General features: G+C 50.4%; 1 protein-coding gene across 1 annotated transcript in view; it reads left to right on the top strand.

The window, feature by feature from the left end:
• The window catches only part of CCDC92B (coiled-coil domain containing 92B), a 28213-nt gene extending 3807 nt beyond the window's left edge, over positions 1-24406 (top strand). Inside the window, exons 2-4 of the mRNA XM_038759354.1 lie at positions 3780-3915; positions 15900-15947; positions 20713-24406. Coding sequence (XP_038615282.1) covers positions 3786-3915; positions 15900-15947; positions 20713-21410 — 876 coding nt within the window. The 5' untranslated portion in view covers positions 3780-3785 and the 3' untranslated portion in view covers positions 21411-24406. The remainder of the gene's footprint in view (positions 1-3779; positions 3916-15899; positions 15948-20712) is intronic.
• Positions 24407-24673: the final 267 nt, after the last annotated feature.

The raw sequence follows: 24673 nt of genomic DNA, 5'->3' as shown, positions 1-24673 counted from the left end.
TCAGATCCGATAAGTTGGCGTTTTCCTGGCTCTTTCTTTCTGAGTCAATTTAGATTTTCCAGATAGCAAGGAAGACTGATTTTTTTTCCCCTCGCCTTTCCCGGTCTCTTTAAGTCAGAACGCTCACCAAGTTCATTGATGACCCAGATTTTGTAGAGGCAGAAGCCGGCTTGCCGGTTCCGAGCAAACATCTCAGGTGGCTGGGCGGCTGCAGAGGCAGCTGGTTTGCTTGGCACTGGTTGGAAGTGAGGAACCAGACCCTAAGCCTTGAATGGACTCATGTCGGGGCTTTACAAACAATTTCCTTTCAAGAGCTCGAATCTGGCATTTTAGCTAACACACAGGCACTTAGGCCCAAAGCCTCCTGCGATCGTGGATGACGAGGATCACTAAATCGATGGTATATACTGAACGTTTACTGTATGCAGAGCACTGTACTAAGAGCTTAGGGGAGTATAATACAACAGAGTTGGTGAGCATGCGCCCCACCCACAAGGAGCTTAAAGTCTAGATGATGTTGACGACAGTGATGATGGAGTCTTCTGGTGGAATCTCCTTGAGAAAGAACCAAGTGCGAGTCAAGAGACCTGAGTTCTAGTCCCTGCTCTGCCACTTCCTACTATATGTTCTTGGGCAAGTCACCTTACCTCTCTGGGCCTCAGTTTCCTCATCCATAAAATGTATGTTCTCCCTCCCCCTTAGTCCGGTGTAGGACAGGGACTGTTCTGGTCTGATGTTATTATCTCTACTCCAGAACGTGGCACAGAGGAAGTGCTTAACAAATACCACAGTTATTATTTTGAAGGTAATCACTGGTCTATGCAAAGATTATACATGCAACCCACAGTGTACTGTGCTCTCCAGCAAGGGTGCATGTCTACAAAAACATCTGCCTAGATGTGATTTCACACACACACCTGCCTAGATGTCCTTCATTAAAAGGAGGGAGGGACATAGTCTGCGTTAGTCCAGAAAGGGTCAGAGAGGAAGCAGGTGCCTGTGAAAGCCCCGGTAGGATTAGACAAAAATGAGAAGCAACACGGCCTAATAGAAAGGGCACGGGCTTAAGAGTCAGAGAATATAAATTCCCACTTCTGCCACTTGCCCGCTGTTTGACCTAAAGCAAGTCACTTAACTTCTCTGTGCCTCAGTTACCTGACCTGTAAAATGGGGATTAAGACTGTGAGCCCTGCTTGGGACAGGGATTGTGTCCAACCCGATTACCTTGTAACTACTCCAGTGCTTAGTACAGTGCTTGGCACGCAGTAAGCACTTGAGAAATACCATAAAAAAAAAAATGGATGGGGATGTAAGAGAGGGAGAAAAGGATGAAGGAGGGTGAGAGTGGGTTCCATGTACTAAAGCCCAGGGGCAGGAATTCTGATCTAATTCAGTCAGTCCAGAAGGTCCCCACAGAATTTTTAATTCTTTCAATCATATTTATTGAGCGCTCGATGTGTGCAGAGCACTGTACTAAGCACTTGGAAAGCACAATTTGGCAACAAATAGAGACAATCCCTACCCAACAAGGGGCTCACAGTCTAGAATTATAATGAGGGTACTGGTTAAGTGCTTACTACATGCCAGGTAAATACAAGATAATCATGTTACCCATTGTTGGGTAGGGGCCGTCTCTATATGTTGCCGATTTGTACTTTCCAAGCGCCTAGTACAGTGCTCTGCACACAGTAAGTGCTCAATAAATACAAATGAATGAATGAACCCCTGTCCCACATGGGGTTCACAGTCTAAGGGAGGGGGAGAGTGGGCGCCAGTTGTCAGCTGTGTGACTTTGGGCAAGTCACTTAACTTCTCTGGGCCTCAGTTACCTCATCTGTAAAATGGGGATTAAGACTGTGAGCCCCATGTGGGACGACCTGACCACCTTGTATCCTCCCCAGTGCTTAGAACAATACTTTGCATGTAGTAAGCACCTAACAAATGCCATTATTATTATTATTATTATTTGATCCCCCATTTTACGGATGAGATAAAAGAGAAGCGAAGTGATTTACCCAAGGTCACACAGCAGGCAAGTGGTGGAGAACCCAGATCCTTCGACTCCCAGACCTGTGCCCTTCCCACTAGGCGACGTTGCTTCCTCTTGTAAAAGGATGAGGGAATTAAAAGGTGGGGCTGCCAGACCACTCTCAGGAGAAAGGTAGGACAGCTGAGGGGAGAGATGCCAGGAGCAGGAGAAAGTAGCCCCCCACTCCAGGTCAAACGTGGCCCGAGGGAGGTCCAGGGTGAGACAAGGACTGAGGCTGATATGATTATTTCGTTTCATCAGTGCTTTGCACCATGCTTGTCACATTGAAAATGCTTGACAAATTCTACAACTAATACACACCATAGCTCCCAATGTAGCTCATAACACACCTGCCAGGTAAGGAGAGACAGAGATTATTTTCTTCACTCTGTGAATGGGAAACTGAGGCCTAGAAAAGTTAAGTGCCTTGCTTCAGGTCACACAGCACCTTAAGGGCAAAGCTAACAATAATAATAATAATTAGTGGTATTTGTTAGACACTTTCTGTGTGCCAAGCACTGTGCCAATCACTGTACCAAGCATTGAGAGGTAGTGCGGTCTAGTGGATGGAGTACAGGCCTGGGAGTCCAAAGGACCTGTGTTCTAATGCTGGCTCCGTCACTTGTTTGCTGTGTGACTCAGGTGGAGTCACTTAACTTCTCTGTGCCTTAGTTACCTCATCTGCTAAATGGGGAGAAAGACTGTGAGCCCCACGTGGGACAGGGACTGCGTCCAACCTGATGTTCTTGTATCTATCCCGGCACTTAGAACAGTGCCTGACACACGGTAAGGGCTTGACACATACCATAAAAAAAAATAGAACTGCTATAGATGCAAGATAATCAAGTCAGACACCGTCCCTGTCCCACACAGGACTCTGCTTAAGTAGGGATGGGTATTTAGTCCCTATTTTACAGATGAGGAAACCGAGGCCCAGAGGAGTTGAGTGAGTTGCACTAGGTTGCCCCAGCAGAATTCAGCTCTTCTTCAGGTTCCTCTTTTCCTGCCCATCAGGCTCACAGGGGGGCCCTCACTGCAGTCAAGATGCAGTTGGAGCCTAGCCAGGCCTGCTATAAGGCAGAGAAGCAGCATGGTGTAGTGGATAGAGTACGGGCCTGGGAATCAAAAAGTCATGGGTTCTAATTCCACCTGCCACTTGTCTGGTGTGTGGTCTTGGGCAGGTCACTTCACTTCTCTGGGCCTCAATTCCCTCATCTGTAAAATGGAGATTGAGACTGTGAGTCCCACATGGGACAGGAACTGTGTCCAATCTGATTTGCTTTTATCCAGTGCTCAGTACAGTGCCTGACACATAGTAAGCACTTAGCAAATACCACAATTATTTTTATTATTATCATTATTATTATTAACTGTCTGGGGGCGAGTCAGACACTGCCAGCCCCGCTTGGGGGGGCCCCTCTGGCTCTGGAGATGATGGGAAGACCCCCACCCCCACCCCGGGCCCACTTGGCTGATGCAAGGGTGGCATGGCCTCCCCAGAGACACCCCCTCCCTTGCTGCTGCATACACCCCATCCCCATGGAGAGCCTGGGGGCAGCAACCAGGGCCCACCAGAAGTCTTTCACCAGAGCTCCTCACCGGGGGAGCCCACCTTTATCGGCAGGAGGTCTGGGCTGGGAAATCCAGGCATTTGCCAGCAGCCACAAGCACAGGACAAGGGGGTCAGCCAGGGGTACCTTGCTCGGGGGGGTAGTCAGTAATGTTCTTTCCCCGGTGGTCATCCCCACAGGAGAGGATGGACTCCCTGTCCCTGGAGCACCAGATCCAGCGGGTGCAGCGCCATATCGCCTTTCTGAAGAAGGAACAGATGGAGCTCCTCCGGGACCTGCACCTGGAGATCCTGCGCCTGCAGAAGCACTGCACAGGTGAGCGCAGCAGATTGCCCCGGACTCTTCCCCCGGGATTGACCCCCTTCCAGATGGGGCAGCCAAGGGACACGGGGCCTTGAGCAGGGGGATAGCCATTCCGCTTCCAACGGCTCCAGAGGAGGTAGGAGATGACCAGAGTCCAGCTCTGCTGATTGCTCCCTGTGGGATATTAGGAATGTCCCTTAATTTCTCTGTACCTCAGTTTCCTCAACTGTAAAATGGGGACTCAGTGCCTACTCAGTCTGAGCGGCAATGTTGCCTGGGACATCCCCAGAGGTGGCTAGTGTTTGATAGGGACCTGGGGAGAGATCACAAAGTTGCGAGGACTCATCAGGGTGGCTGATAGAGCACGGGCCTGGAAGTCAGAAGGACCTGGGTTCTAATCTTGTCTGCTGTGTGACCTTGGGGAAGTCACTTCACTTCTCCGGGACTCAATTCTCTCATCTGTAAAATGGGGATTCATAATTATAATAATTATTATTATTATGGTATTTGTTAATCACTAAGTGCCACACACTGTATACTAAGTTAACAATAATAATAAAATAATAATAATAATATTTGTGAAAGAGCGTACTGTGTGCCAAGCATAGTACTAAGTGCTGGGGTAGATCCAAGGTAATCAGATTGGACACAGTCCTTGTCCCAGATGGGACTCACAATCTAAGGAGGTTATATGTTGCCAACGTGTACTCCCCAAGCGCTTAGTACAGTGCTCTGCACACAGTAAGTACTCAATAAATACGATTGATTGATTGATTGAGGGAGGACACGAATTGAATCCCCATTTTACAGATGAGGAAACAGACTCAGAGAAGTTAAACAACTCTCCAAAGATCACACAGCCAGCAAGTGGAGAAGCCAGGATTAGAACCCAGTTCCTCTGACTTTTAGGCCCATGCTCTTTCCCCTAGGCCAAATTCTGGACTTCTGGATTCTGGGCTGGGCCCCAAACCTTTGCCCTGCCCTTCTTCCTCCCCACCTCAGCTGCCTCTGCCCCAGGAAGGAAGTGCAGAGTGAGGTGCGGAGTGTGGGTAATGAGGAAAGGGAGAGAAAGAGAGAGAGAGAGAGAGAGAAAGACAGAGAGAAACAGAAATACAGAGAGAGAGAGAAAAAGACAAAGACAGAGAGAAAATGACAGGAGAGAGCACCCTGGCACCCCCTCAGGGAGCAGTGAGGAGAGATGCCCAGGCACTCCCTGACTCCTCCACATTGCCCTTCCTGCCTCTCATTGATTGATCAGTCAAGGGGTAAAAATAGCCCAGCGCTTTATCAGAGCAGGCGCAGGCTCCATCCATTGATAAGAGCTGAGGTGAGATCATTCCCTGCAAAAGGAATAAAGTAGGGAGGCATCCCCATCTCCTGGCATTGGCCTGTCTGTCCATACCCTGCCAACCAAAACTGGACAGAAATCTCCTTCTGCACCTCTGAAAATTTGCCCTGATCTACCTATTCCCTTGTAATAAGAATAATCATTTTTTAGGTTATGAGCCCCATGAGGAACAGGGACAATGTTTGTTTCCCACCTTTGTGTTTTCTCCCAGTGCTCAGTGCACAGTGAACAGCTAATAGTATTACTACTACTATTCATATTATTATGGGACTTGTTAATAATAATGATGGCACTTATTAAGTGCTTACTATGTGCAAAGCACTGTTCTAAGCACTGGGGAGGTTACAAGGTGATCAGGTTGTCCCACGGGGGCTCACAGTCTTAATCCCCATTTTACAGATGAAGTAACTGAGGCCTAGAGAAGATAAGTGACTTGCCCAAAGTCACACAGCTGACAATTGGCAGAGCTAGGATTTGAACCCATGACTCTGACTCCAAAGCCAGTGCTCTTTCCACTGAGCCACGCTGCTTCTCTAAGCAAGCACTTAAGCACTTCCTATGTACCAAAGACTGTGCTAACTACTCAGGTGGATACAAGATCATCAGGTTGTATACAGTCCCTGTCCACATGGGACTCACAGTCTGAATAGGAGTGAATAATAATGGTATTTGTCAAGCGCTTACTCTGTGCCAAGCACTGTTCTAAGTGCTGGGGTAGATACAAGTAATCAGGTTGTCCCACATGGGGCTCACAGTCTTAATCCCCATTTTACAGATGAGGGAACTGAGGCACAGAGAAGTTAAGTAATTTGTCCAAGGTCACACAACAGATAAGTGGTGGAGTCAGCATTAGAACCCCTGACCTCTGACTCCCAAGCCCGGGCTCTTGCCACTGAGCCACGCTGCCTCCTGGAATTTAACCCCCATTTTACAGATGAGGAAACTGAGGCATAAAGAAATTAAGTGATTTACCCAAGGTCACAGCAGACAAGTGGCCTAAGCCACACATTAAACACTCAATATATACTATTGCTTTTTTTATGGAATTTGTTAAGCACTTACTAAGTGCCAAGCACTGTACTAAGCGCTGGGGTGAATACAAGATAATCAGGTTGGTTACAGTTTCACACAGTTACTTACAGTCTTAATTCCCCTTTTACAGATGAAGTAACAGAGAAATTAAGTGACTTACCCAAGGTCACACAGCAGACAACTGGCAGTAAGAACCCAGGTCCTTGCTCTATCCACTAGGCCATGCTCCTTCCTATTTAGACTAAGTCCCATTACCTTGTACCAAGCACCACACTAAGCACTAGGTAGATACAAGACAATTAGGTTGGACACATTCCTGTCCCACATGGGACTCCTAGTCTAAGGGGGAGGCATAACAGGTATTGAAACCCCATTTTCCAGATGAGAAAACTGAGAATCAGAGAAGTGAGAGGACCTGTCCTGAATCACAAATAAATGGGATTAGAACCCAGGCCCTCTGACTGCAGGGCCCGGGTTCTTTCTACTAGGCCAAGTTCTTCTCCTAGTAAGCGCTCTGTGAATACCAGTGACTGACTGGCAGACTGACCCTGGGGAGTAAAGCGGGTTGGCACTTGGAGACAAACCACGATCGTTGATGTTGGGGAGAGAGAGTTAAGCGTCGAGTTAAAGCCACATAAACACTGATCCACCATTGACTACGCAGCAGCCATTATATAACAGGCTCCAGCCCTCGTCTCAGCCTAGCAGGGATTCAGAGGTGACTGAAGCAAATTCACTGATTCGGGGAGACTCCCTCCCAGGAAGAAGGAAACTCTCTCTGGAGCCAGGCTTCCTGTTTCCTAAGGAACTGGAATCTGACAACCCCTTTCCTCGGGTTCCTGTGCTAATTGTCTGGGTGGGTGGAGAGGGAAGGGAAGAGGAGGGGAAAAGGGGGAAGGGAAGAGAGGGGAGGCATCACCTCCAAATAGATATTGGAATCGATCAGTCATCCTTCCCCTCCTGCATTTCAGCAGTTTTTTCCTTCCCCAGATAGCGGCACAAACTTGGCAAAGAAGGTCTATGGTCTTGGGTTTTACAGGAAGGGAAATGCCTTAACCCTTCTCCTCCTCCCCATCCTCCACACTCCCCCTCCTTCTCCCTGTCTGCCTCTTCTTCCTCCTCAATCTCCATCCAAAATGTTTCATCTGTTCACATGAAATTGATATCACCTAGGAGAGGGCAATTCATACACAGACACACACAAACATACACACACACTGCCCCCTCCACCCCCTTCCCACCCCCGCATGCCAGAGGCAGCTGCAAATTTATTTCTCTCCTTGCCTCTGCCCCTCTTCCAGGAGCTTAAGGACACACCAGGAATCTTGTGCTGCAGTAATTACCATGCTCAGCTTGTTCCAGTGAACAGTAGATGATTGCATAAGGGAGTTGTGATACAGGGACTACCCCCTACCTCCCCAGGGACCCCAAGATGGAGAGCCCAGCAGACAGCAGGTTCTGGGTCTGGGGTCCCCAGGGGAGCCCAGATTCCCAGTCAGCCCAGAACACTGGAGATGGAGAGCGAAGATCTCCGTGAGAGGGTACAGGAAGATGGGGAAACATTTTCACCCCAGTTGAAGGGGAGGGGAAATCCTTAATCGAGCATTGATTATGTACCCAACACTGCACAGATCCCCTCGACCTTGAACGCAACAGGCCTTGGTGGAAAGAAGGGGGCACTGAGGCAGGAAACCTGGGTTCTAGTCCTGTTTCAGTCCTTGTTGTGGGCAAACAGATTAACCTATCTGGACCTCAGTTTTCCCATCTGCACAGTGGAGATAATGATCTCTGCTTCTCCCTACCTCACAGGGATGTTGGGAGGCTAAAATGAGGTCATCGATGTGAAAGCGCTTTGGAAAAATAAGAGCAGTATTCAAAAAGCGAGAGACATTATTACTGAGAGATCTTGGGAGGGGAGAAAAGCCAGGCAAGCACCAGATACATCCAAACTCTGATCCGTGATTTTCTTTTCTTCTCTTCTCCCCTCCCTGAACCCTCTCCCTGTGGGAAAGAACTCAGGCCCCTTCATCCACCTCCTGAAGGCCTCTGTTCAGAGTCTTGCTTCCTGTCCAGTATTGTTGCCCTGATGCCCTCTCCCCCACTTATGTGTCACTTTAAGTCTTTGGCATGGGTCAGGACCTCAAATGTCTGCACCTGATCCTTACCCCCTTTGGCCTGTTGTCATCTGAGTCCGGACTATCCCAGTGACCCTGACCCTTACTTAGACTCTCTCTCACACTCTCTCTCTCTCTAGTCAACCTTCTCCCCCAGGCCCCTCAAGAGGACATAAGTCAAAGGTGCTTACTGAGTGTTTGTGTACTGTACTAAGCACTTGGGAGATGACAGAATTGGTAGTTATGTTCCCTGCCCACAAGCAGCTTACAGTCTAGCAACATCCCACCAACCCCATCCCGATCATCCAGGCTAGAGGCAGATTAGAGCTGGGGTCCATCACATGGCAGAGTGGCCTAGTGGAAAGAGCCCAGGCCTGGGAATCAGAAGGACCTGGGTTCTAATCCCAGCTCTGCCACTTGTCTGCCGTGTAACCTTGCACAAGTCACTTCACTTCTCTGTGCCTCAGTTCCCTTATCTGCAAAATGGGGATTCAATACCTATTCTCCCTCCTAGACTGTAAGCCCTGTGGAACCTAATTATCTTTAATTGTCCCAGTGTTTAGTATATAGTAAGTGCTTTATAAATACTATTAGTATTATTGATATTATTATGCCCAGAGGCTTAATTCAGTTTCAAACCCTCTCTGGGTCAGCAGACAGCCCAGGACTCAACCCAGCCTACCACAAGGGTCTCCTAGTAATAGTTGTATCATTTGTTGGACATTTACTATGTGTCAAGCACTGAGCTAAGCATTGGGGTAGAGACGATAAAAGCAGTCCCTGGGCCACATGTGGTTTACAGTTGAAGGGGGAGGGAGAACAGCTGTTTTATTTGACAGATGAGGAAATTAAGGTACAGAGAAGTGAAGCATCTTCCCGAAGTTCTGGCAAGTAGAGGAAGCAGTGTGGGCTAGTGGAAAGAGCCTGGGAATCAGAAGACCTGGGTTCTAATCCCAGCTCTTCCAGCTGCTTGATGTGTGACCTTGGGCAAGTCACTTCACTTCTGTCTCAGTTTTCTCAACTGTAAAATGGGAACTAAATACCTGACCTCCCTACTACTTATTCATTCATTCAATCGTATTTATTGAATGCTTACTGTTTGCAGAGCACTGTACTAAGCTCTTGGACAATATAATACAGCAATAAAGAGAGACATTCCCTGCCCACAACAGGCTTACAGTCTAGAGGTTGCTGGGGGCGGGGGGACGGGGGGACGGACAGATATCAATACAAGTAAACATGCATCATATATAAAGAGAATTATAGAGATATACCTATATACTTAAGTGCTGTAAGGTGGGGAGGGGGGGAAGAGCAAAGGGAGCGAGTCGTGGTGATGTGGGACAGTGACCCTGTCCGACCTAATTAACTTGTACCTACCCCAGCCCTTAGAATAGCATTTGACATATAGTAAGTGTCTAACATATCATAAGCAGAAGCAGAGGAACTTGGAAGAAGAGGGAAGAAGCAGATTATGGGGAAATCTAGGGCAGAGAGAGGATCGGCATGTGTGACGATGAAAATTCACAGGGAGATTTCCCCAGGGGTTCCGGGTGGTGAGAGTCCCCCAGGCCTGTCCTGCTCCCCCTAAAAATAGAGAGCTGGAGGTTTTGTGGCTCAAACACTGGGCTCGAAACACCTCAGATATTTGCAATTCCCCAAGGTGCCCTCCCCCTCAGTCTAACAGTGGGCCCCAGCCTGGACTCCCCCTTCCAAACTCATCCTGCTGGTAGCACCAGGAAGAGGTGACTCCAGAAGGGGCTTCTGATCTAGGACAGTGTGGTCTAGTAGAAAGAGCAGCCTCCTGGGAGTCAGGAGACCTGGGTTCTAACCCTAGCTCTGCCACTTGCCTGCTGTGTGACCTTTGAGCATGTCATTTATCTTCTCCATGCCTCAGTTACCTCATCTGTAAAATGGTGATTGAGAGTGTGAGCCTCATGTGGGACATGGACTGTATCCAACCTGATTAGCTTGAATCTACTACAGTACTTAGTATAGTGCCTGGCACATAGCACTTAAATACCATTTAAAAAAGAAAATGAGGGTATGGAACAGGGACTGTGTCAGACCTGATTATGTTGTATCCACCCTGATGCTTAATACAATGCTCGGCACATAATAAGCACTTAAATAGTACTTAACACTTGGATGCAGTGTGGCTTAGTGGCAAGAGCCCGGGTTTAGGCCCTACTGAGAGCTCACCTCCTCCAGGAGGCCTTCCCAGACTGAGCGCCCTCCTTCCCCTCCCCATCCCCCCAGCCTTACCTGCTTCCCCTCCCCACAGCACCTGTATATATGTATATGTTTGTATGAATTTATTACTCTATTTTATTTGTGCATATTTATTCTATTTATTTTATTTTGTTAATATGTTTTGTTTTGTTCTCTGTCTCCCCTTTCTAGACTGTGAGCCCACTGTTGGGTAGGGACCATCTCTATATGTTGCCAACTTGTACTTCCCAAGCGCTTAGTACAGTGCTCTGCACACAGTAAGTGCTCAATAAATACGATTGAATGAAGAATGAATGAAAGTTTAGGAGTCAGAGGATGTGGGTTCTAATCCTAGCTCTGCCCCTTTCCTCTGTACGACCTTGGGCAAGCCACTTAACTTCTCTATGCCTCAGTTACCTCATTTGTAAAATGGGGGGTAAAGACTGCGAGCCCCACGTGGAACAACCCGATGACCTTGTATCTACCCCAGCACTTAGAACAGTGTTTGGCATATAGCAAGTGCTTAACCAAAACCATAATTCTTCTTATTATTAAATACTATAATTATCATCATGGCAGTTGAGCCGGCTTTCCCCAGAAGGAGCCCAAGCCTGCCTGGTTGCCACCAGTCTCCTACCCCCATAAACACAGGTCAAGAATAATAATAATAATAATTTTGGGAGAAGCCAGTGCAGCCTTGGTGAGTCCAGTCCTGGGCAATGGGGAAGGGGGAGGAGAAGCGGAAATATGTATATATGTTTGCAAATAGTGGTTACTCTATTTATTTATTTATTTTACTTGTACATATCTATTCTATTTATTTTATTAGTATGTTTGGTTTTGTTCTCTGTCTCCCCCTTTTAGACTGTGAGCCCACTGTTGGGTAGGGACTGTCTCTATATGTTGCCAACTTGGACTTCCCAAGCGCTTAGTACAGTGCTCTGCACACAGTAAGCGCTCAATAAATACGATTGATGATGATGATGATGAAAAGGAGGCTCAGAGCAGGTGTCCTGCCTGGGATGATGATGATGATGAAAAGGAGGCTCAGAGCAGGTGTCCTGCCTGGGGTTTAAAACCCCATGGCCCCAACGCTTCTCAGGCCACGGCTCTGACCACCAGGGGGCGCTGCCTCCCTAGACCAGCTGCCCCGTCGATCCAAACTAACCCCTCCCAGGGCCCAGAGCCTTTTTTTTTTCCAGTGACATTTGTTAAACCCTTACTATGTGCCAGACACTGTACTAAGCGTCGGGGTAAATACAAGCTGATCAGATTGGACACAGTCCCTGGCCCACATTCATTCCCTCTCCATCCCCCCATCTTACCTCCTTCCCTTCCCCACAGCACCTGTATATATGTATATATGTTTGTACATATTTATTACTCTATTTATTTACTTTACTTGTACATATCTATTCTATTTATTTTATTTTGTTAGTATGTTTGGTTTTGTTCTCTGTCTCCCCCTTTAAGACTGTGAGCCCACTGTTGGGTAGGGACTGTCTCTATATGTTGCCAGTTTGTACTTCCCAAGCGCTTAGTACAGTGCTCTGCACATAGTAAGCGCTCAATAAATACGATTGATGATGATGATGATGATATATGTTTGAACATATTTATTACTCTATTTATTTATTTATTTTACTTGTACATATCTATTCTATTTATTTTATTTTGTTAGTATGTTTGGTTTTGTTCTCTGTCTCCCCCTTTAAGACTGTGAGCCCACTGTTGGGTAGGGACTGTCTCTATATGTTGCCAACTTGGACTTCCCAAGCGCTTAGTACAGTGCTCTGCACACAGTAAGTGCTCAATAAATACGATTGATTGATTGATTCGTTCAATCGTATTTATTGTCCGCTGACTGTGTGCAGAACACTGTACTAAGCGCTTGGGAAGTACAAGTCGGCAACGTATAGAGACGGTCCCTACCCAACAACCGGCTCACAGTCTAGAAGGGGGAGACAGACAACAGAGCAAAACACGTAGACAGGTGTCAAAATCGACAGAACAAATAGAATTAAAGCTATATGCACAAAGTCATATGGGGGTGCTTAGAGAAACAGCGTGGAAAGAGCACAGGCTTGGGAGTCAGAGGTCGTGGGTTCCAATCCTGGCTCCGCCGCTGATCAGCTGTGTGACTTTGGGCAAGTCACTTGACTTCTCTATGCCTCAGTTACTTCATCAATGGGGATTAAGATGGAGCCCCACGTGGGACAACCTGATTACCTTGTATCTACCGCAGCGCTTAGAACAGTGCTGGGCACATAGCGCTTAACAAATGCCATTATTATTTTCCAGCACTTTGAACAGTGCATGGCACATAGTAAGCGCTAAACAAATAACATCATTATCGTTATTATTAATCCTCATTTTACAGGTGAGGTAGCTAAGGCATAGAGAAGTTAAGGGACTTGCCCAAGGTCACACAGCAGTCAGATGGCAGAGTTGGGATTAGAATCCAGATTCATTCATTCATTCAATCGTATTTATTGAGCACTTACTGTATGCAGAGCACTGTACTAAGCGCTTGGGAAGTACAAGTCGGCAATATATAGAGACGGTCCCTACCCAACAACGGACTTACAGTCAGATCCTTCTGACTCTCAGGCCCATGCTCTATCTACTAGGCCATGCTGCTCCTCAGAAGCATCACCTTGTTACCTCCCCAGTGCTTAGAACAGTGCTTTGCACATAGTAAGTGCTTAAAAAATGCCATTATTATTATTATTAAGCAGAGCTTTGACATCCCAGAAAAGCCCCTCCGGCTCCCTCTTCCCTCAACATTCCCAGGTAACAGAGACCAGCACAGGGAGAGCCTGGAATTTAAAATGCTCTAATGGAAAGAGCATTGAACTGGGAGTCAGAAGACCTGTGTTCTTATCCCAGCTCCAGCACCTACCTGCTGTGCGACCTTGGGCAAATCGTTTCACTTCCCCAAGCCTCAGTTTCCTCTTCAGTAATATGATGATTCCCTCTCCCATAGACTGTGAGCCCCTAGTGGGACTGGGACAGTGTATGATCTGACGCTCATATATCTACCCCAGTGCTTGGCACATAGTAACATGGGACAGTATACAATCTGATGCTCATATATCTACCCCAGTGCTTGGCACATAGTAATGCTGGACAAATACTACAATTATTAGCATTATAGTGGGAGCTAGGAAGCAGAAAGCAGTGGGGTGCAGTGGGCAAAAAGGTGAGCTGGAGCTCAGGGAACAGGTGGTGTTGGGAGGCTGTGGGGCCTGGGGAACCCCCATGAGGGGCTAAGGATACTGGGAGGGGAAGGAACTCCTAATTGTCCCGACTGTTTAAGGAAACAGAATGGAGGGTGCTTGGAATGATTTTAGGGAGCTGTTTGCTGATGGGGGCTTCTCCTCAGCTGCTCACCCCCAAATGCATAAATTGACCAAGTCCTCAGGGCTGCCTCCACCCTGATGCAGCCATCTTGTCCCCAGGGAGTGACTCCGCGTTCTAATAATTAATGTCGTTATCATCCTGACTCTTCAGATGAGGCAGTTTTTTAACCACGTAACCAAGAAACACAAAGCAAGCTAGAAAGAGGTCGTTAATAGCCCCAACCCCCGCCCCTCTGCCAATCTTCCTTTGCTCCCTGCCAGTAAGAGATGAGGAGTGTCCTCGCCCTAGGCCCAGAGAGTTGGAGCCGTTCTGAGTCAGCAGCCAAACCCAGGAGTCCAAGCCCCCAGCCCCCAGCCCCCTCCTCCAGTGCAACCAGGGAAGGAGAGGCCTCAGACTGCCACAAAATATCCATCCCGGGGGGCTGGAGCCAATCTCCTGAGAGAAACATACCTGGGAAGAGTAGGGGTGTTTGGGAAGTGAGAAACAAGGTGGTGACATGTTCCCTGCCCACAAGGAGCTTACACTCTAACGGGAGAAGACAGGCATAAATATATTGGCTAGTCGAGAATCCGATCACAAGTTCCCCCTGGCTTGGGGAAACCCTAAATATGGTCCAGAGTGGAGGACCATATTATGGTATTTGTTAAACGCTTACCATGTGTCAGAAACTGTACTAAACACTGGGTAGATACAAGCAAATCGGGTTGGACACAGTCCCTGTGCCACGTGGGGCTCACGGTCTCAATCCCCATTTTACAGATGAGGGAACTGAGGCACAGACAAGTGAAGTGACTTGCCCAAGATCACACTGCGGACCAAGTGGTGGGGTTGGAATTAGAGCCCATGACCTTCTGACTCCCAAACCCGGGCTATATCCACTACATCATGCTGCTTCTCTAGTATTTAGCATTTAATAAGCATCTGTTGAGTACAGAGCACCATACTAAGTGCTGAGCGGAAAAAAAAAATACACAGGTGAAGGAGTTCACAATCAAAAAATTAAGCAAGGAGACTGAAACAATAAAAAAACCCCAAACAATGTAAAAGATGGGGAAAATGATAAGCTCAACAACTACTGCAATAAATTCTCTGGGTCTCAGTTTCCTCATCTGTAAAATGGGGTAACATTATCTGTTCTTCCCCTTTGGACAGTGAGCTGCACATGAACTCCATGTCTGAACTGATTAGTCATTCATTCATTCAATTGTATTTATTGAGCACTTCCTGGGTGCAGAGCATTGCACTAAGCACTTGGAAAGTACGATTCAGCAATAGAGAGACAAGCCCTGCCCACTGCAGGCTTACAGTCTAGATTATCTTTCACCTACCCCAGCACTTAGCATAGTGCTTCGTATACAGTTAGGTTTGATAAAAACCCGTCATTACCGAGGACTGTACTATGCTGGACGATGCTATACTTATATTCTGCTATTTCCTCTATCTGTAATTTAACGTCAATCTCCCCCTGAAGACTGTAAACTCCCTGCGGGCCGGGAATCGCTTCTACCAGCTCTGTTGTATTTTCCCAAGCACTTAGTAATAATAAGAATAATGATGGTATTTGTTAAGCGCTTACTATGTGCTGAGCACTGTTCCAAGTGCTGAACAGTGCTCTGCACACAGTAAGAGCTCCATAAACACCATCAACTGACTGATTGATAAGCTCTTGGGGTAGATAAAATACAGTCAGGTCAGAAGCAGCCCCTGCCTCACAGGGAACTCTCAGCTTACAGGGGAAGAAAAGGTATTGAATCCCCATTTTACAGGTGAGGGAACCGAGGCCCCGGTAGGTGAGAGAAGGATGTTGGCAGACACTCGCCTAATGATTCCCCCTCAGGTTGGGCTTCTTCCAACCCCAACAGCCTTCTCCACCACCCCAATCCCCTGGCACCCCCAATAACTGCTCCGCTCTTTCTCCTTCCCCCCAGAACTGACTCAGGACCTAGAAAGGAAGGAGTCCCGGGCCGACCAACAAGGTAAGAAGGGAACCCCTGCTCCAGCAGAGAAGGAGGATGGTGAGGAGGAAAGGGGAGGCCCTAATCTCTCCCCTAGCCCTCTTGCAGGTCCTGTTCACGCCTTCCCTTTTCCTCCCAAGATTCCTCTCTGCCAACACTCACCGCTTTCCCCATGAGGAACCAGCCTCCACCACACTGTTTCCCACAGAGATCCATCCAGGGAAAGCTGGAAAGAATGTACCCAGGGGCACCCTAAGAGGTGGAATGGTGGAAATGGGCAGACCGAGGCAGGAATTCTGACCCCACCACTGGGCTTTCGAGAAGTGGCTGAACTGTGGACAGTGGTTATAAAAGATCAGGTGACCAAGGGAGGGGGTGGAGTTTTCTACTGTAGGACTCAGCTGGAATCAGTCAAGCTCTAAGCTGTGCACTGACTTTGACGATGATAACAGTATTTATTAAGCGCTTTTTTAAAAAATGGCATTTGTTAAGTGCTTACAATGTGCAAAGCACTTACTAGGTGCCAAGCCCTGCACTAAATACTGGGGTAGATACATGACAATCAGTTCAAACAGAGTCCCTATACTACATGGTTCTCACAGCCTAAGGACTTTGATAATAATAATTATAATCATTACTATATTAATAGTATTTCTTTAGTGCTTATTCTGTGCCGAGCACTGTTCTAAGCACTGAGGAAGATACCAGATAATCAGGTGGGACACAGTCCCTGACCCACGTGGGACTCACATTCTAAATAAGAGGGAGAACAAGTATTTAATCCCCATCTTGCAGATGAGGAAACTGAGGCATAGAGAAGTTAAGTGACTTGTCCACAGTCACACAGCAGACAAGTGGTGACTTTGTATGCAGCACTAAACAAAGCAGTTGTGAGAATACAATGGATGAGTAGACATGATCCCAGCTCTCAAGGGATCTACCCCAGCACTTAGAACAATGCTTGACACACAGTAAGTGCTTAACAAATATCATTATTATTATTAAGAAATTAATCAGGGAAGGCTTTCTGGAGGAGATGTGATTTTAGTAGGCTTTGCAGATAGGGAGAGTGGTGGTCTGTTAGATATGAAGGGGAAGGGAGTTCCAAGCAGGAGGGAGGGGAATAATAACAATAATAATAAATGTGGTATTTGTTAAAAGCTTACTGTGTGCCAGGCACTGTACTAAGCACTGGGGTGGATACAAGCAAATCGGGTTGGACACAGTCCCTGTCCCATGTGGGGCTCACAGTCGCAATCCCCATTTTAAGATGAGATCAATGAGGCCCAGAGAAGTGAAATGACTTGCCCAAGGTCACACAGCAGACGAGTGGCAGAGCCGGGATTTGAACCCATGACTTCTGACTCTATCCACTACACCATGCCGTTTCTCTTGTCCTGAGACAGCTTCCTGGCCCTCCCTGCCTCCCCCCACCCCCACCGTCCCTCCCCCAACCTCCCTTCTGTCTGTCATCAATGGGGTCCATCCCAGCTTCCCCAGCCCCCCGAAGGCAGAGCGGCTCACTTGAGCTGGACTGTCCCTGACCACAGGCCTCCCCGCCTCCTGATCTGCTTTGCGCTTTGAAGCTGGGTCGTTATGACGCCTCCATGACTCACCCTCTGACGGGAGAGTTTCCAGCACTGGGTTTCTTTGCCCCTCTCTGGGCAGGCGCCAAGAGTCGCTTGCCCTGGCAGATGCCAGGCAGAGCCGAGGGAGAAGAACTGAGGTCGCTGGATCTACCCCTGGGGAGGGCGGGTGGAGCATTAGGAGGAGGTGGTCTACACCTAACCCAGGCTCGGGCCCACCTGCCCCTAAAAGAGAGAGCTCAAACTCCAGCAGGTTCTTGCTGTGGAGGAAGAAGCCCAGTGCCAGCCCAGTGGCAACCGAGTGTGAGCACAGTGCCAGGATCTGCTGCTCCCTGCTCTGCCAAAGAGTCCTTCAGGAGCCCACGCCAGTCTGAGTGATGGCTGAAGCAGAGGAACAGTGCAGGCTAATGGGAAGAGCCCGGGCCCGGGGCTCAGCGGACCTGGCTTCTCATTCTGGCTCCACAACTTGCTCATTGTGCGATCTCAGGGAAGTCTCTTCACTTCTCTGGGCCTCGGTTTCCTCATCTGTAAAATGGGAATTCAATTCTTATTCTCCCCACTTTAGACTGTGAGCCCCAGTATGGGACAGAGATTGTGTCCATCTTGATTATCTTAGATCCATCCCAGTGCTTGGTACAGTGCTTGGAAAATAGTAAGCGTTTCACAAATATCATTATTATTATTACTTATTATTACCATTAATAATAATAATGAAGAATGAATTGTAATTTCCAAGTGCTTAGTACAGTGCTCTGCACACAGTAAGCACTCAATAAACACTATTGAATAAATGAATGATTATACAGAATCTGATTCTCATTTCTGGGAGAGCAATGCCCAATCTGGATCCAGAATGCATGAGAGGTGGGTCATAGAACTCCAGATGAGGCTCTCCTTCCCTCCAGTCAATTGTATGTATTGAGCGCTTACATTTTTGAGGTAACTGAGGCATGGAGAAGTTAAGTGACTTCCTCATGGTCCCCAGCAGAGAAGCAGCATGGCATAGTGGCAAGAGCACAGACTTAGGAGTCAGAGGTTGTGGGTTCTAATACTGGCTCCGCCACTTGTCTGCTGTGTGACCTTGGACAAGGGACTTTATTTCTCTGTGCCTCTGTTACCTCATCTGTAAAATGGTGATTGAGACTGTGAGCCCCACATGGGACAGGGGCTGTGTCCAATCAGATTTCCTTGTATCTATACCAGTGCCTAGTACAGTGCCTGGCACAAAATAAGCACTTAACAAATACCATAATTATTATTATGAACTATTTTACAGCCTTGGGGACGAGCTTACAGTCTTTCAGGTCACCACATTCTGGCGGATCAGGCACCTCCTCTAGTGCTGCAGGCCAAGGGTGGGGAAGAGGAGGAGGAGGAGCAGGAAGAGGAAAAGGAGAAGGATAAGGAGGAGGAGGATAAAGAGGGAGGAGTGTCTTCATCTGGGCTCCTTTACCTCTCCCTGCTTTGAGGCATTGGACAAGCCCAGGCAGCAGGGAAGGAGAGAGAGGGAGTGGGGGCTGGGGACTGGGGTGGCAATGTGGTACCAAGAAGTGGGGGAAGACTAGTCTGCCATTTGTGAGGGAGGCATGTAGGAGGGAGGGTGATGAGTAAGCACAGAAGTAAAGTATAGAAGCAGCGTGGCTCAGTGGAAAGAGCATGGGCTTTGGAGTCAGTGGTCATGGGTTCAAATCCCGGCTCCGCCAGTTGTCAGCCATGTGACTTTGTTCAAGTCACTTAACTTCTCTGTGCCTCAGGTACCTCATCTGTAAAATGGGGATTGACTGTGAGTCCTCCGTGGGATGACCTGATCACTCTGTAGCCTCCCCAGCGCTTAGAACAGTGCTTTGCACATAGTAAGCGCTTAATAAATGCCATTATTATTATTATTAAGGAGGTGGGGAGAGACCCCTCTGGTTATGCGCAGATGAATATTGGAGCATTGTAGGAGGGTATATTCTGGTATGTGTTTGTATTGGCATGTGTTTATGAGTAGTGGGGTGGGGGTTGAGGGCAGGCTCCTAGGAAGCCACCACGGTGGTTGACCTTGCCCAAGTGAGGGGAAGGGGTGGAGGCCGCAGAGAGAGCATGGAAGAGGAGTTGGGGGTGGGGGTGGCAGTTCAACTCCACCAATCCCAGCCCTCTGTTCCAGTAGAGCTGACCTGCCCAGGTGAATGAGGAGAAGGGGGTGGGGGGAGGAAAGGAAAGGGCAGCAACAAGCTACTGGATCCAGTTCCAACACCCACCCTGGGCCACCACCACCACCAATACATCCTATTGGTGCATTCTTCCTTACAGGACAGGCTATAACCTGGCCCCTGGGAACAGGGAATGAGGGCTGAGGGCCCCTGGAGAAAACAAACAGGGATTGGGAAGGTAGGGAGGAGCTGGAGGGTGGAAGGGCAGAGAGAGTGGGAGCCCTTGGTGCTGTTTTGTCCCTAAATGAGAAAGGACAAAGTTCACAGCTGCTGTTTTGGTGTCAACAGGGCTGTGTCAATCAGTCAGTGATATTTACTGAACACCTCCTGATAAGACACACATACACAGACACACACACACACACTCTGTTTTCCTACCCTCAAGGAGCTTGCAGTCTAATGGGGGAGATTAGGCAAAAATGATTTAAAAATAGCGGGGAGGAAGACTAAGGATACAGTAGGAGAGAGTTCCAGGAATGCCAGGATGAAAGAGCTGAGTCAATAATTGAATGTGCAGTTACATTTTTTTATGGTATTTGTTAACCACTTACTATGTGCCAGGCATTTTACTAAGCACTAGGGTTGGACATAGTCTATGTCCCAGTCCTAATCCCCATTTAGCAGATGAGTAACTGAGGCCCAGAGAAGTAAAGTGACTTGTCCAAGGTCACGCAGCAGACAAGTGGCTGGACATATTTGTATGTCCAGGCTGGGAGCAGGCTGGCATGCGGCCTAGCAGAAAGAGCTGCGGCCTGGGATTCGGTCCTGCTTGCCTGCTCTGTGACCTTGGGCAAGTCACTTCTATGGGCCTCAGTTTCCTCCTCGGTCAAATGGGGACAGGGACTGTGCTCGGCCCGATTGTGTTGCCTCTCCCCCAGCTCTTAACACGGTGGTTGGCCCACCGTAAGCGCCGGTCCCACCGCCGTGACCATGACGATGGGGAGTCCAGAAGTGGTGAGGCTGGTCCCTCTTCCTCCTGTGCCCCTGCCCCCTTGTCATCCCCAGAGGTCGTGGACCGCCAGCTGGAGGAGCAGTGCCGGGCTATGGAAGCACAGCTGGCGGAGCGGGAGGGCAGCAACGCAGAACTGCGCCAGGAGCTGCGGCAGCGAGAGGCCCTGGTTGCGGCCCTGCGCTCCAGCCTGCGCAGCAAGGAACGCCACTTCCTGGAGGAGCTGAAGCGCCGGAGCCACGGGGTCACCGTGCTCGACACGGAGCTGCGCAAGCAGACCGAGGCAGCGGCCTACCTGTCCCTGCAGCTCCACGCCTCCAGGCAGAGACTGCACGGGCCCCGGGGGTCGGCGGGGGGCCGGCTCCCCTCTGACCGGGCACCCCCAACCGCGGAGCCCCGGCCCAAGAAACGCAGCCACAGAGCCCGGAAGCCGCCAGCCGAGCTGGGGGGCCTGGGGACTGTGGGGGGCCGGGCCAGCGTGGGCCTCGCAGAAGTTGACCCCATGCCTGACCCGGCTCTGTTCCTGTCAGGCCGGAGGCACCACTGGCCCAAGCCCGCCAGCCCCCAGCCCCGGGCTGGGCCGGAGGGTAACGGGATGGCCCCAGGAGAGGGCAGCCCCAGCAAACCACCCAAGCCCCCCACCCAGGAACCCCCAGACCCCCCGGGCGCTCCACCCCCACAGGCCCAGCCCTGTCGGAACCAGCACAGCCGACGCCGTGGGTCCAGCCCCCAGAGTTCCGCCGACCCGGAGTAGCCCCAAAGGGAGACCAGGAGGCCGGGGGGTCGGGAGGGGGGCAGGGACAGCCCAGGGGCCAGGGCACAAGGGAAGCCTTTCTCCCGGCCCCACCGCCCCTACTACCCCCATCTCCCCTTGACCCCCTGCCCACTCCCGCCGTGGGCCGGGAGCGAGACTGCGTTCGTCCAATCATCCCAGGGGCATCGGCCGGAGGTGCCCGCCTCTGGTAGGTCTGGGGAGGGGACAGGGGAGTGGCAGGTCAGGGAGGCCAGAGAGACTCCCCCTTTTAGAGTTCCAAACTTTCTGAGCTTCCAGCCCCTACCGCCTCTCTCCCTTCCCCCAGCACTGGGATCCTGGGGCAGGGGAGGGGCAGACAGAATTTGCACATTTTTGTAAGAGAAAATATGAGTTATGGCTCACTCTCAGTGGGCTGTTCTCTTCTCCTCACGGAGAGGGGAGCGGCCAGTGCCCTCTCAGGGGGTTCCAGGAGAAGCTCCCCGCAGCACAGGGAGGCAGAGGGGTGCCCTGCATGCATGAATAGCGATGGGATCAACAATGGTGCTCGGGATGACAGTTATATTCTTCCCGTTCTGCCGCCCACCTGCCCGGGGACAGCCCCTGCAGGCTTGGGGCCCACCGACCACCCGGCCTGCCTGCCCGTCCCATCCTGCTCTGCCCACCCTGCCCATTCCATCCCATTCTGCAGGGCCCCATGGCTGCCCCGATGCCTGGCACCTACCCTTTTGGCTGCATCTGCCACTGCGTTGGGTCGGGAGGAGGGGGTTGGAGGAGAATAGAAGGGATCAGCCCACCCTCCCAGGAGGAAATCCGAGGAGGCCTTGGCATTGCTTTCTGCTTTCCTGATAGAACCATCCCTGGCCTAGGGCAATACACAGAGCTGGGCCCGGGTCCGGTGGGCCGGCTGATCTTGAGCGAGGGCAAATTGGGTGTCTGACTGGGATCTGGGGGGCTGGAAGCCCGGGGGAGGAACTGATGAGTTGTCTGCCCTGGGGAAGGGGGGATTGGCCAAACCCTCATTCCACAATTGGAAGGTCAACCCCAAACCCTGGCAACTTAGGAGGAACCCAGAGAGGTTTCTGCCCAGACGGGCAAAGGAGAGTCGGGGTAGCTGAAGGGAGGAGCTGCTGAGGAAAGGAGAGAAGGGGATGGGATCCCCAGGAGGGCTACCAGAGCTCAGACCACCGCTCCTCACCCACGGGGCCAGGACCTCCCTATTCCTGCCCCCTGACTCTTCTCAAGATCTCCCCCCTCCCAAACTCTAAGCATCAATCTGTCCATAGCCCTGAGAAGCAGGGGAGGCAAACCCCTACAGGGCCAAGCTTCCAGCCTCTGGCCGGGGGACAGGGTCCCCAGCCCACCAACCACAACACCGCAAAGAGGAAGCAGTCTTCAACGCCCCGTTTTCTGGGGCTAATTGCAGCCACTCCCCAATTAGCTGGCTGTGGCCAGAGGCAGGAGGGAGGGGCCAGCTGGCAAAGTCCCCTGGCAGAGCCACTGAAGCGTCTCGGGCCCGGAGGGGAGGCGGGGCCCTGGTCCCTGCCTCCCAGTCCCCAAACTCTCTCCCGTCCCCAACAACACCCCAGAAAAGCCCCTTCGACCCCAGTCGGCGGGGAGACAGAGTAAGTGGAGACTGTTACACTCTGTTCCAGCTCTCTGGGGAGGTCAGCCTTCTCGCACCCAGCTCTCAGGCCCAGCCTCTGTGGGGAGGGAGGCCCAGAACTGGACGGAAGGATTCTCAGGCAGGCTGTGACACTGACGTCAGGGAGTGGGACTCTGAACCAAGCTAGGCCCGCTGCTCCTCCCCATCCCTACCCGGCTCTCGGGTCTTGGCCCCCAGGACCCCCCCGCTGAGCTCTTCCTCCCCCCAAGGCACAATTCCCACCCGAGACTCCCTGGTGAGGGACCATAAGGGCACCAGTGCCAGGAGTTGCTGCCCCATTAAGATGGAGGATGCCAAGTCAGCTCCAACCCCACCTCGACTCTTCCACGGCCTAGACGGACCCAGCCAGAGGCCCCCGGGGCCAGGACAGCCCACAGGGGCTTCTCCAGGCTCCTTTCCTCCCAGAACCCTCCCAAGAGACCCGTTGTGCATTCAGCCATATGTGCCTGTGACTGTCTTCCAAGCTGAGAGGTGGGGGCGTATGATGGGAGAGACTGGTTTCAATAACCACTAGGAGGTCAGGGTTTGGAGGGGAGGCCTGACGAGCCATCCCTATTGCTCAGACGACCGCATCTACACTGACCAGTCACTCCCTTGTGAACCCAATGAGTTCTGTGCATAACCCAACCGTCCACACAGCCAGAGAGTTAGAGTCAACTCTTCCTCAACCCTCTTCCAGTTTGGGTTGGAGTAATCTGGACTGTTGAGGTTTTGCTCTCCTCCCAGGTAGTTGGAATCCCTCCCTCCCCATGGTAGAAGAGTCTCTAGAGGGCAAGGGAGAGAGGTTGGACAGAGGGAGTGTCTCTCCACTCCTGTCGTTTGACAGGTGGTGTCTAAATGGGGATGGGCGTGGCTGTGCGGATGAAATTCCAGGTGTGGGTCTGGGTGGCTGGGTTTGTGCGGTCTGTATCACTGGGCGAAGGCAGAGGAGTGCTCTGTCTCCGAGAGAGAAAGTGTGTGGGCGTGGGTGTGGGTGTGTGCCTGGGAGCTGTGAGTCTTCTCATGGCTGCCTGTATCTGAGGCAGAGAGGGACAAGCAGGGCATTAGAAATGAGTCATTTGAGTAGCACACAGGCAACTGGAGCAGCTGGGAATCATGGGAGCGAGAGGGGGGCTGAGGGAGGCGTATTGTATTCCCTGAGGGGCTTTTTGGAGATGAGCCAGAGAGCAGCCATGGTTTCCAAACAGCAGCTGCCTAAGGCTTCTCCCCCAACCCCCATCTCCTCCTCTTCTCCCCAGTGCCCTCCCCCACTTTATCCTGCCTCCACTCTCCTCACTAATAGTAATTATAATTAATAATAATTGTGGTATTTATTAAGCGCTTAATATGTGCCAAGCACCGTACTAAGTGCTAGGATAGATACGAGGTAATCAGGTTGGATACAGTCCCTGTCCCACTTGAGTAGAAGGGAGGGCAGGAATTGACTCCCCATTTTACAGGTCAGGAAACTGAGGCCCAGAGCAGTTAAGTGACTTGCTCAGAGTCACACGGTAGGCAAGTGGCAGAGCCAGGATTAGAACACAGGTCTCTGGACTCGCAGGCCCGGAATCTTTCTTCTAGGTCACATGGTCTCCCCGCACTGATCTTTCGTCACTCCCCC

This window comes from Tachyglossus aculeatus, chromosome 17 (genome assembly GCF_015852505.1).
Source record: "Tachyglossus aculeatus isolate mTacAcu1 chromosome 17, mTacAcu1.pri, whole genome shotgun sequence".
Lineage (NCBI taxonomy): Eukaryota > Metazoa > Chordata > Mammalia > Monotremata > Tachyglossidae > Tachyglossus > Tachyglossus aculeatus.
Note: the sequence above shows the minus strand (reverse complement) of the source record. Positions and strands in the feature narration are given on the sequence as shown.